This window comes from Arachis hypogaea, chromosome 9, assembly GCF_003086295.3.
Source record: "Arachis hypogaea cultivar Tifrunner chromosome 9, arahy.Tifrunner.gnm2.J5K5, whole genome shotgun sequence".
Lineage (NCBI taxonomy): Eukaryota > Viridiplantae > Streptophyta > Magnoliopsida > Fabales > Fabaceae > Arachis > Arachis hypogaea.
Window position 1 is genome coordinate 102,139,228 of NC_092044.1, and position 12,395 is coordinate 102,151,622.

General features: G+C 36.9%; 1 protein-coding gene and 1 non-coding gene across 2 annotated transcripts; one reads left to right on the forward strand and one right to left on the reverse strand.

Moving 5' to 3' along the window:
* Positions 1-3,420: 3,420 nt before the first annotated feature.
* LOC140175185 (protein FAR1-RELATED SEQUENCE 4-like) lies at positions 3,421-4,146 on the reverse strand. The gene has a single exon (XM_072202123.1). The coding sequence runs from the start codon at positions 4,144-4,146 to the stop codon at positions 3,421-3,423; it is 726 nt and encodes a 241-aa protein (XP_072058224.1).
* Positions 4,147-12,024: 7,878 nt separating this feature from the next.
* On the forward strand, positions 12,025-12,132 carry LOC112713282 (small nucleolar RNA R71). Its single transcript, XR_003158255.1, has one exon. It is a non-coding gene; the product is annotated as a small nucleolar RNA R71 (small nucleolar RNA).
* Positions 12,133-12,395: the final 263 nt, after the last annotated feature.

Here is a 12,395-nt window from a genome sequence, read left to right on the forward strand (position 1 = left end):
ATAAAATAACAACTTGGTCTCTACTACCACAGTTTAAGGTAAGAAATTTTGGTAACAGACCCTCAAAAAATATATAATCTCAATGAAACTAACGATTTAGTAACAAAAATTAGGTTAATGCCCTTAAATCAGATATGTATAAAAAGTACAAAAACATCTGGATGCCGAAGTCTTCTGTGTTAAAATATGTATTTTATTTTCACTCACTCTCTATTTGAATTTTTTGTATTTTTTTAGTTTAATTGTCCATGAATCATGTCCACACAGATATATGTTCCACTCATTGACGACATTTTTCATTGGTTCTTGATGGTAATATCTATTGACAAGGGGAAGGTCTACAAACTTGATTCATATCCAAATTCAAAGCGAGATATCTCCAAAAAATTCTTCATGAGATGGACGGTGATATATTGAATCTTCCTAGTGTATTTTTAGTTGTTGATAGCATAGTAAATTATATATTTTTAAATATTACTTATAATTGCTTACTAATTCATATGATGCTATTATAAATGTAATATGTGTAATAGAAAATAATTTTTAAACACTTCTTTTAATTTAATTTTAAATTTTTGATGTGCATGTTATTTAAAGTTCATTCATCATTAACATGTTTTTGTTATTCATTTTGTTTTGAGCCATACCTCGGTCTATTAAATTTTATTTTCTTTGGTCTGTACTCCAGCACTAATATATTAGACAAAAAAGCATTCCAATGGACAATTGGCCTCTCTGTAATGCTTGTGGCATCCCTGATTGCAACACAAGGTTTAAAGCCAAGTTTATTGTGATGTGCTTGTTAACTAGATCATGAATAGTAATGATCCTAATTAACATGTCTTGTATTTTATAGTGATAACTCGGCAATTTGGTTGCTTGAGTGGATGGCAATGGAGGACATGTTTCGACTCAATCTCACTACTAAGGTAAGTTAACAAATTTCTACCTTGTGTACTTTTCGTATCTTTTGACGCAATAATTAATTTAACTTTTTTTGTATTGTAGCCCCCTGACTCCAAAATTCGAATGCTTGCGGCATGTGCAACTTTAAATATGACTCACAATGAATATAATCACATGGTCAAACATCGTTCTGCAGCTAGGTGGAAAGCATTGGTTGGCAATTCGATGGTCACCATATTTATTATTAGAAAAGGATAGAATGCATTTGATTTGATTGTTTGGTATTTATGTTGTTTATTCTGGGGTCTATTTGTTAGATTAATTACTTTTTTATTTACCTTTTATATGTTCTCCTTAATATTTAGGACTTTTTAGTTACACATCTTTCATATAGCATATTGTTCTTTTCGTTGAATTTCAATTATGTGTGGTTAAGAATTTAAAAATTACCAATTATGTACTCTCCAGTACTATCTTACTATTTCATCCCTACTACTATAATTTAAAAATATTCAGTTATTTACTGAACAACATATAAAAAATTTACCAAGTCACGTTTTCTAGCCGTTTTTATAATTACTGAAACTTATATATGAATATCTGTTTAGTAATTTTTAAGACTTTAATTTGTTTATTCTAAAAGTGTTGAGTATTTTTTATTTTAATAATATGTAAAAAATAAAAATTTATTTTATTTAATAACTAATAAATTTAGACCCTGATTTGTTTTATTGTTTCGTCATAGTTGAATTGACATAGTCCCATTATATGATTCGCAATAAAATTTCTCTTACATTAGGCTGAATGTTGGATAACTTTTATTTAGTTTATATTGATACGTATATTTTATTTATTTTAATACCTTTAATAAATTAAAAGAAAAATGGAAGTTTGGTGTTCGGTTTTTTTTTTTCTATTTTACAAAAGTCACGATTAGTAGAAAAAATTAACATCGAACCTTTTTAGATAAATACAAATAGGAATTAAGAATAAAAAATTAAGAATTACTGATTTGTTAAGTGTTTTCTAAAAAGAATATTTTTAAATCAATGAACATTTAAATCAATAAAAATTTCTTAAAAAAATTTAAATTAATTTAAATGATTTTTTAATAACAAATATAACAAATATAAGAATTATAAATATTCAAAAATAATATAATTTAAAATGTATTATTTTTGTAATGTATTTCCTAGATGATTAGACCAAACAGTGATTAAGAATTTTCTTAATTTTTGTATCCACCGTAGTTGCGTCATATTTCGTTCAGGTAATAATACCATAATTTTGAAATAACTTTACAATGTGAAAAAGCAAAAATAATTTTAAATTGTATAAATTAATATATCTTTTCATGATGTCTTGCATTAGTAACCATTAAATACAAATGTATCATCAGAGTAATAGCAAATATAATTTTCACATCTAATATTTTGGGAGTTAACTATAAAAATAGATTCACTTACCATATAATATGTATAACCAGATTTAGCTAATATAGTATGGTTATGCTATTATATTTTTTTTGTAGAAGTCATCTTAAGTCCGCAAATGCAAATAAATAAAACAAATGTATTAAAAGAGTAAATTAAGAATAAATAAAAAAATAAAATTAATATCCATCTTTCATCCAAGGCTAGACAATAGCAGCTAATGATACTTGCCTTTCTGATTACCGATGGTCACATCAAAATCCTACAAGAACCAAAAAATTAAAATTAGACAACCATGTAATTAATAAGAATCAATATGTTAAATACTCACTATTTGATCGATCCCCTCCTCACTTGTTTGACTAGACCAATTGTCATCATCTTCGGGACATCCTCCATCTCCACTTTCCATTTGATTATGGTCATCTCCACGGCGACAATTTCGGCGATTGTGTCCTATACCGTTATATTTGCTGCACCGAATCCTTCGCTTTTTCTTTTTGTCCCTAGCTTCTTTTGAAGAAGTATTCATTCGTATTTTGAATTTCTCACCCGCACTATTAGAACTTTCCTCTCTATTCTTTATATGTTTGGCAAATAATTCAGCCTTTTTGTTTCTAACCCACTTCATAACATCTTTAAAATCACCTAAATCTCCGCAAGCAGCAAATGGCAAACCCTCCAGCTCATCATTCATAACAGCAATCCTACTCTCAAAACTTCCATCTCTAACTAACAATCCCCGCTACTCCAACTTTATATGTGCCTCTTTTGCTTTCATGGTCCACCGCTTCAATATCAGTGACTCAGGTAATTCTGTAATTTGAAGATATATCAAGAGACAAAGGATATGAACACATGGAATGCCAAATGACTCCATTCGTTGACATGAACACCTAAACCCACTGCTGCCAGGCCAATAAGATACAACCCATTTTCGTGTTAACTCACAATATTTTTATACATCATAGTTCACACTACATGAAGTCTCTCGCCAATCAACTATTATCACACTTGATGCTTTCAACAATAACGATCGAAACAAGTAGAACACCTTTCTTGTATAAATAGTTGCACCTGATCACTCTAATGCTTGCACCTGTGTTTGTATTATCAGATACCCGTATGAGGTGTAATAATCAGCCTCAGCCTCATTATTCCGGAACAAACCCATCCATCGGCAGAAGTGATGGAAGAATTCCTTAATGCTGTAGCCTGATTTTACAAACCTAGCAACTTGCGAATGTAGTGCCTCACACCTCGATGTAGTTCTCAACCCGGCAAAGAACTTGCCTTTCATATGTGCTGTAGCCCACATATCTTTAATCCCATAAGTGGTCTCAACCCACTCCATGTCCTTAACCCCAAAACTATTAACCATTGACGCCCACCGCTCCTCAAACTCATCAATCTCATAATCTCCAAGCATACATTTCCTAAATTGTTGGGTAAAGTTGGGGTTGGAGACATTGGCTGTGGCATTTCTTAACAAATGCCATCCGCACAACCTATGGTGTACATCTAGAAAGACATTTTCAATTGCAAGCTTCATAGCCTTGGCACCATCAGTTATCACAACATCTAGTCGTTTACCATTCATTGCTTCCACGAACCTCTGTAACAGCCATATGTAAGTTCCTTCTCCTTTATCAACCACAATTACACTGCCAAAAACTATTATTTGAAGGTGATGGTTCACTCCTGAGAAAACTACCAATGGAAACTTGTACTTGTTTATCTTGTAAGTTGCATCAAAGGCCATAACATCACAAAATACTTCAAAGTTAACACGGCTCTTCCTGTCCATCTAGATTAGGTGCCGAAACACACCATTGTTATCCACCTCATAGCTCCAGTAAAACTTTGGATCTAATTTCTTCTGCTTCTTTAGATACTTCAACGTTTCGGTCACATCACTTTCCATCAATTGCCTTTCCTTTTCTATTTGGTTGTACATATCATTTCTTTGAAATCTAACATTCTCAAAACCACCAGATTGCTCGGCAAAATGCATATATATTTGGATTGTGGAAATTTCAGCATCTCTCATGTCATTCATTCTTCGAATTTTTTCATCAGTCATTCTCCGTTGCGATCTCAACATCCGGCTCAAAGTTGGGGGTCGGATATTAACTTATGATTATGTTCATTTTGAAATAATGTTGTTTACCACCAGTCCCTACCAACATCTATGTGAACTCACATTTGTGCTACACACCCACACCTAGTCTCTGGCTTTGGAGCTCTCTTCCTATATGTTTCATTGACCCCTCTGAAAATATGATATCCTTGTCTTGAACACACAAATGTTTGCCAGAGTATGCTCTTATCAATCTCACTGCTCCCAACCTTGAACTTCCTAATTGAAAATCCATTGACCCTCCCAAATGCATTGTAAAAGGCATAGGCAACATCAAAGTCTGAAAATACATACTTCTTAGCAGCATCAACGCTCAAACCTACAAAATTAACCCGATTAATACTTTCTGTACTATTTAATAATAGGTCTTCAACATCATTGTCATCACTATCAACTAACAATACGTCCATTTCCTGAAAGACATTAAACAATAATAGACCTCAACGTTCTAAACATAATTTCAAATAATAATAAACCTTAACATCCTAAATGTAGGAATAATCCAGCCAAAAAGATGTACCTCAGCTGAAACATTCCCTATTTGGTTATGAGATGATTTTCGAATCAAATCAACCAATTTGTCGAATGCTATATTTACTGCATACTATTACAATAAAATAAAATAAAAAATATTCATATTTATGAAATGACAAAAGTATAAAAGATTTGACATATTCACAACTATGAAAGTAAGTACCAAATGACAAAAATAGGCACAAGACACCATAAAATGAAGTCCAAAATACTCTTCTTCAAAATACAAAAATAATAAAAGATAAAACAAATACAAATAAATCACAAGGATATATCACAAATAATAAATTTTTACCAACACAACATTCACATTTCCAAAGTACAACAACTAAATCACACAAATAGCATAATAACAAAGCATAAAAACAGCATTCATGAATCTATATTACTATAAAATACATTTCCATATTGCTTTCCTTTACTCCTAGCACTTTACTAGAGAAATGAATGCTACTCCACTTTCATATTGTTACTAGCTTTTTGCAATGAATGAAATAATAAAATTATTATTCTAGTAAATATTTTGAAAATAGAAGCTTTGTGTTATTCAATATTATTGTATTTTTCAAGTTTAAAATACTATTATAATGAAATGACTTGAAAAAAAAAGTAACATAGCACAAGTTCTTAAACTCTAGACCAAAATATGACTTGAAACAATAACAATATAACTACATAAAAAAAACTAACTCTAGTTGGTGGACGAAATTGTGATCAATACTTTTCACAACTCAATTAATCCCCGGTGATGAAACCAAAAACTTGGTGTTCAATACCATGGCATAAACACAACTTCGCACAACTAACCAGCAAGTGTACTGGGTCGTCCAAGTAATAAACCTTACGCGAGTAAGGGTCGATCCCACAGAGATTGTTGGTATAAAGCAAGCTATGGTCACCTTGTAAATCTTAGTCAGGCAAACTCAGATGGGTATGGTGATATACGAATAAAACATAAAGATAAAGATAGAGATACTTATGTAATTCATTGGTAGGAATTTTAGATAAGCGTATGAAGATGCTTGTCCCTTCCGTCTCTCTGCTTTCCTACTGTCTTCATCCAATCCTTCCTACTCCTTTCCATGGCAAGCTTAAGCAAGGGTTTCACCGTTGTCAGTGGCTACCTCCCATCCTCTCAGTGGAAATGTTCAACGCACCCTGTCACGGCACGGCTATCCATCTGTCGGTTCTCGATCAGGCCGGAATAGAATCCAGTGATTCTTTTGCGTCTGTCACTAACGCCCTGCCTTCAGGAGTTTGAAGCTCGTCACAGTCATTCAATCATTGAATCCTACTCAGAATACCACAGACAAGGTTAGACCTTCCGGATTCTCTTGAATGCCGCCATCAGTTCTAGCCTATACCATGAAGACTCTGATCTCACGGAATGGCTGGCTCGGTTGTCAGGCGATCAACCATGCATCGTGTATCAGGAATCCAAGAGATATTCACCCAATCGAAGGTAGAACGGAGGTGGTTGTCAGTCACACGTTCATAGGTGAGAATGATGATGAGTGTCACGGATCATCACATTCATCAAGTTGAAGAACAAGTGATATCTTAGAACAAGAACAAGTGATATCTTAGAACAAGAACAAGCGGAATTGAATAGAAGAACAATAGTAATTGCATTAATACTCGAGGTACAGCAGAGCTCCACACCTTAATCTATGGTGTGTAGAAACTCCACCGTTGAAAATACATAAGAACAAGGTCTAGGCATGGCCGAATGGCCAGCCTCCCAATGATCTAAGATAGCATCAGAACAAAGATAACTACCCAGATATCTCAATACAATAGTAAAAGGTCCTACTTATAGAGAACTAGTAGCCTAAGGTTTACAGAGATGAGTAAATGGCATAAAAATCCACTTCCGGGCCCACTTGATGTGTGCTTGGGCTGAGCAATGAAGCATTTTCGTGTAGAGACTCCTCTTGGAGTTAAACGCCAGCTTTGGTGCCAGTTTGGGCGTTTAACTCCCATTCTTGTGCCAGTTCCGGCGTTTAACGTTGGGAATTCTGAGGGTGACTTTGAACGCCGGTTTGGGCCATCAAATCTTGGTCAAAGTATAGACTATCATATATTGCTGGAAAGCCCAGGATGTCTACTTTCCAACGCCGTTGAGAGCGCGCCAATTGGGCTTCTGTAGCTCCAGAAAATTCACTTCGAGTGCAGGGAGGTCAGAATCCAACAGCATCTGCAGTCCTTTTTAGTCTCTAAATAAGATTTTTGCTCAGGTCCCTCAATTTCAGCCAGAAAATACCTAAAATCACAGAAAAACACACAAACTCATAGTAAAGTCCAGAAAATTGAATTTTAACTAAAAACTAATAAAAATATACTAAAAACTAACTAGATCATACTAAAAACATACTAAAAACAATGCCAAAAAGCGTACAAATTATCCGCTCATCACAACACCAAACTTAAATTGTTGCTTGTCCCCAAGCAACTGAAAATCAAATAAGATAAAAAGAAGAGAGTATGCAATGAATTCCAAAAACATCTATGAAGATCAGTATTAATTAGATGAGCAGGGCTTTTAGCTTTTTGCCTCTGAACAGTTTTGGCATCTCACTCTATCCTTTGAAATTCAGAATGATTGGCTTCTTTAGGAACTCAGAATCCAGATAGTGTTATTGATTCTCCTAGTTAAGTATGATGATTCTTGAACACAGCTACTTATTGAGTCTTGGCCGTGGCCCAAAGCACTCTGTCTTCCAGTATTACCACCGGATACATTCATGCCACAGACACATAATTGGGTGAACCTTTTCAGATTGTGACTCAGCTTTGCTAGAGTCCCCAATTAGAGGTGTCCAGGGTTCTTAAGCACACTCTTTTTGCCTTGGATCACAACTTTATTTCTTTCTTTTTCTTTCTTTTTCTTTTTCTCTCTTTTTTTTGAATTTTTTTTTGTATTCACTGCTTTTTTTCTTGCTTCAAGAATCATTTTTATGATTTTTCAGATCCTCAGTAACATGTCTCCTTTTTCATCATTCTTTCAAGAGCCAACATTCATGAACCACAAATTCAAAAGACATATGCACTGTTTAAGCATACATTCAGAAAACAAAAGTATTGCCACCACATCAAAATAATCAAACTGTTATAAAATTCAGAATTCATGCAATTCTTTTCTTTTTCAATTAAGCACATTTTTTATTTAAGAAAGGTGATGGATTCATAGGACATTCATAACTTTAAGGCATAGACACTAAGACACTAATGATCACAAGACACAAACATAGATGAACATAAGCACTAAAATTCGAAAAACAGGAAAATAAAGAACAAGAAAATTAAAGAACGGGTCCACCTTAGTGATGGCGGCTTGTTCTTCCTCTTGAAGATCCTATGGAGTGCTTGAGCTCCTCAATGTCTCTTCCTTGTCTTTGTTGCTCCTCTCTCATGATTCTTTGATCTTCTCTAATTTCATGGAGGATGATGGAGTGTTCTTGATACTCCACCCTTAGTTGTCCGATGTTGGAACTCAATTCTCCTAGGGAGGTGTTTAGTTGCTCCCAATAGTTTTGTGGAGGAAAGTGCATCCCTTGAGGCATCTCAGGGATTTGATGATGAGAGGGGTCTCTTGTTTGCTCCATCCTCTTCTTAGTGATGGGCTTGTCCTCATCAATGGAGATGTCTCCCTCTATGTCAACTCCAACTGAATAACAGAGGTGACAAATGAGATGAGGAAAGGCTAACCTTACCAAGGTAGAGGACTTGTCCGCCACCTTATAGAGTTCTTGAGCTATAACCTCATGAACTTCTATTTCTTCTCCAATCATGATGCTATGAATCATGATAGCCCGGTCTATAGTAACTTCGGACCGGTTGCTAGTGGGAATGATTGAGCGTTGGATAAACTCCAACCATCCTCTAGCCACGGGTTTGAGGTCATGCCTTCTCAATTGAACCGGCTTCCCTCTTGAATCTCTCTTCCATTGGGCGCCCTCTTCACATATGACTGTGAGGACTTGGTCCAACCTTTGATCAAAGTTGACCCTTCTAGTGTAAGGATGTTCATCTCCTTGCATCATGGGCAAGTTGAATGCCAACCTTACATTTTCCGGACTAAAAACCAAGTATTTCCCCCGAACCATAGTAAGCCAATTCTTTGGATCCGGGTTCACACTTTGGTCATGGTTCTTGGTGATCCATGCATTGGCATAGAACTCTTGAACCATCAAGATTCCGACTTGTTGAATGGGGTTGGTAAGAACTCCCCAACCTCTTCTTCGGATCTCATGTCGGATCTCCGGATATTCACTCTTTTTGAGTGAAAAAGGGACCTCGGGGATCACCTTCTTCAAGGCCACAACTTCATAGAAGTGGTCTTGATGCACCCTTGAGATGAATCTCTCCATCTCCCATGACTCGGAGATAGAAGCTTTTGCCTTCCCTTTCCTCTTTCTAGAGGTTTCTCCGGCCTTGGATGCCATAAATGGTTATGGAAAAACAAAAAGCAATGCTTTTACCACACCAAACTTAAAGGGTTTGCTCGTCCTCGAGCAAAATAAGAAAGAAGAGAGTAGAAGAAGAAGAAATGAGAAAGAAGGGAATGGCTTTGTGTTTGGCCAAAAAAAAGGGGGAGAAGTAGTGTTTAGGTTGTGTGAAAATGAAGGAGTGAAGATGGGTTTATATAGGAGAGGGGGGTTGATGTTCGGCTATGTATGGGTGGGTTGGGTGGGAAAGTGGTTTGAATTTGAATGGTGAGGTAGGTGGGGTTTTATGAAGGATGGATGTGAGTGGTGAAGAGAAGGATGGGATTTGATAGGTGAAGGGTTTTTGGGGAAGAGGTGTTGAGGTGATTGGTGAATGGGTGAAGAAGAGAGAGAGTGGTAGGGTAGGTAGGGATCCTGTGGGGTCCACAGATCCTGAGGTGTCAAGGAAAAGTCATCCCTGCACCAAATGGCATGCAAAAATGCGTTTTTAGCCATTTCTGGCGTTAAACGCCGGGCTGGTGCCCATTTCTGGCGTTTAACGCCAGCTTCTTGCCCTTTTCTGGCGTTTAACGCCAGACTGGTGCCCCTTTCTGGCGTTAAACGCCCAGAATGGTGCCAGACTGGGCGTTAAACGCCCAACAGCTAGCCTTACTGGCGTTTAAACGCCAGCACGCTCTCCTCCAGGGTGTGCTGTTTTTCTTTCTGCTTTTCATTCTGTTTTTGCTTTTTTTATTGATTTTGTGACTTCTCATGTTCATCAACCTACAAAAAACATAAAATAACAAAGAAAAATAGATAAAAACATAACATTGGGTTGCCTCCCAACAAGCGCTTCTTTAATGTCAGTAGCTTGACAGAGGACTCTCATGGAGCCTCACAGATACTCAGAGCAATGTTGGAACCTCCCAACACCAAACTTAGAGTTTGAATGTGGGGGTTCAACACCAAACTTAGAATTTGGTTGTGGCCTCCCAACACCAAACTTAGAGTTTGACTGTGGGAGCTCTGTTTGGCTCTGTTTTGAGAGAAGCTCTTCATGCTTCCTCTCCATGGTGACAGAGGGATATCCTTGAGCCTTAAACACCAAGGATTCTTCATTCACTTGAATGATCAACTCTCCTCTATCAACATCAATCACAGCCTCTGCTGTGGCTAGGAAGGGTCTGCCAAGGATGATGGATTCATCCATGCACTTCCCAGTCTCTAGGACTATGAAATCAGTAGGGATGTAATGGTCTTCAACTTTTACCAGAACATCCTCTACAAGTCCATAAGCTTGTTTTCTTGAGTTGTCTGCCATCTCTAGTGAGATTTTTGCAGCTTGCACCTCAAAGATCCCTAGCTTCTCCATTACAGAGAGAGGCATGAGGTTTACACTTGACCCTAAGTCACACAAGGCCTTTTTGAAGGTCATGGTGCCTATGGTACAAGGTATTGAAAACTTCCCAGGATCCTGTCTCTTTTGAGGTAATTTCTGCCTAGACAAGTCATCCAGTTCTTTGGTGAGCAAAGGGGATTCATCCTCCCAAGTCTCATTCCCAAATAACTTGTCATTTAGCTTCATGATTGCTCCAAGGTATTTAGCAACTTGCTCTTCAGTGACATACTCATCCTCTTCAGAGGAAGAATACTCATCAGAGCTCATGAATGGCAGAAGTAAGTCCAATGGAATCTCTATGGTCTCATTTTGAGCCTCAGATTCCCATGGTTCCTCATTGGGGAACTCATTGGAGGCCAGTGGACGTCCATTGAGGTCTTCCTCAGTGGTGTTCACTGCCTCTTCCTCCTCTCCAAATTCGGCCATGTTGATAGCCTTGCACTCTCCTTTTGGATTTTCTTCTGTATTGCTTGGAAGAGTACTAGGAGGGAGTTCAGTAATTTTCTTGCTCAGCTGACCCACTTGTGCCTCCAAGTTTCTAATGGAGGACCTTGTTTCAGTCATGAAACTTTGAGTGGTTTTGATTAGATCAGAGACCATGGTTGCTAAGTCAGATGTATTCTGCTCAGAACTCTCTGTCTGTTGCTGAGAAGATGATGAAAAAGGCTTGCTATTGCTAAACCTGTTTCTTCCACCATTATTATTGTTGAAACCTTGTTGAGGTCGCTATTGATCCTTCCATTAGAAATTTGGATGATTTCTCCATGAAGAATTATAGGTGTTCCCATAGGGTTCTCCCATGTAATTCACCTCTTCCATTGAAGGGTTCTCAGGATCATAAGCTTCTTCCTCAGATGAAGCTTCGTTAGTACTGCTTGGTGCATTTTGCATTCCAGACAGACTTTGAGAAATCATATTGACTTGTTGAGTCAATATTTTGTTCTGAGCCAATATGGCATTCAGAGTGTCAATCTCAAGAACTCCTTTCTTCTGACTAGTCCCATTGTTCACAGGATTCCTTTCAGAAGTGTACATGAATTGGTTATTTGCAACCATTTCAATCAGCTCTTGAGCTTCTGTAGGCGTCTTCTTCAGATGAAGAGATCCTCCAGCAGAGCTATCCAAAGACATCTTGGACAGTTCAGAGAGACCATCATAGAAAATACCTATGATGCTCCATTCAGAAAGCATGTCAGAGGGACACTTTCTGATTAATTGTTTGTATCTTTCCCAAGCTTCATAGAGGGATTCTCCTTCCTTCTGTCTGAAGGTTTGGATTTCCACTCTAAGCTTACTCAATTTTTGAGGTGGAAAGAACTTTGCCAAGAAGGCATTGACTAGCTTTTCCCAAGAGTTCAGACTTTCTTTAGGTTGAGAGTCCAACCATGTCCTAGCTCTGTCTCTTACAGCAAAAGGGAATAGCATAAGTCTGTAGACCTCAGGGTCAACCCCATTAGTCTTGACAGTGTCACAGATTTGCAAGAATTCAGCTAAGAACTGATGAGGATCTTCCAATGGAAGTCCATGGAACTTACAATTCTGTTGCATTAGAGAAA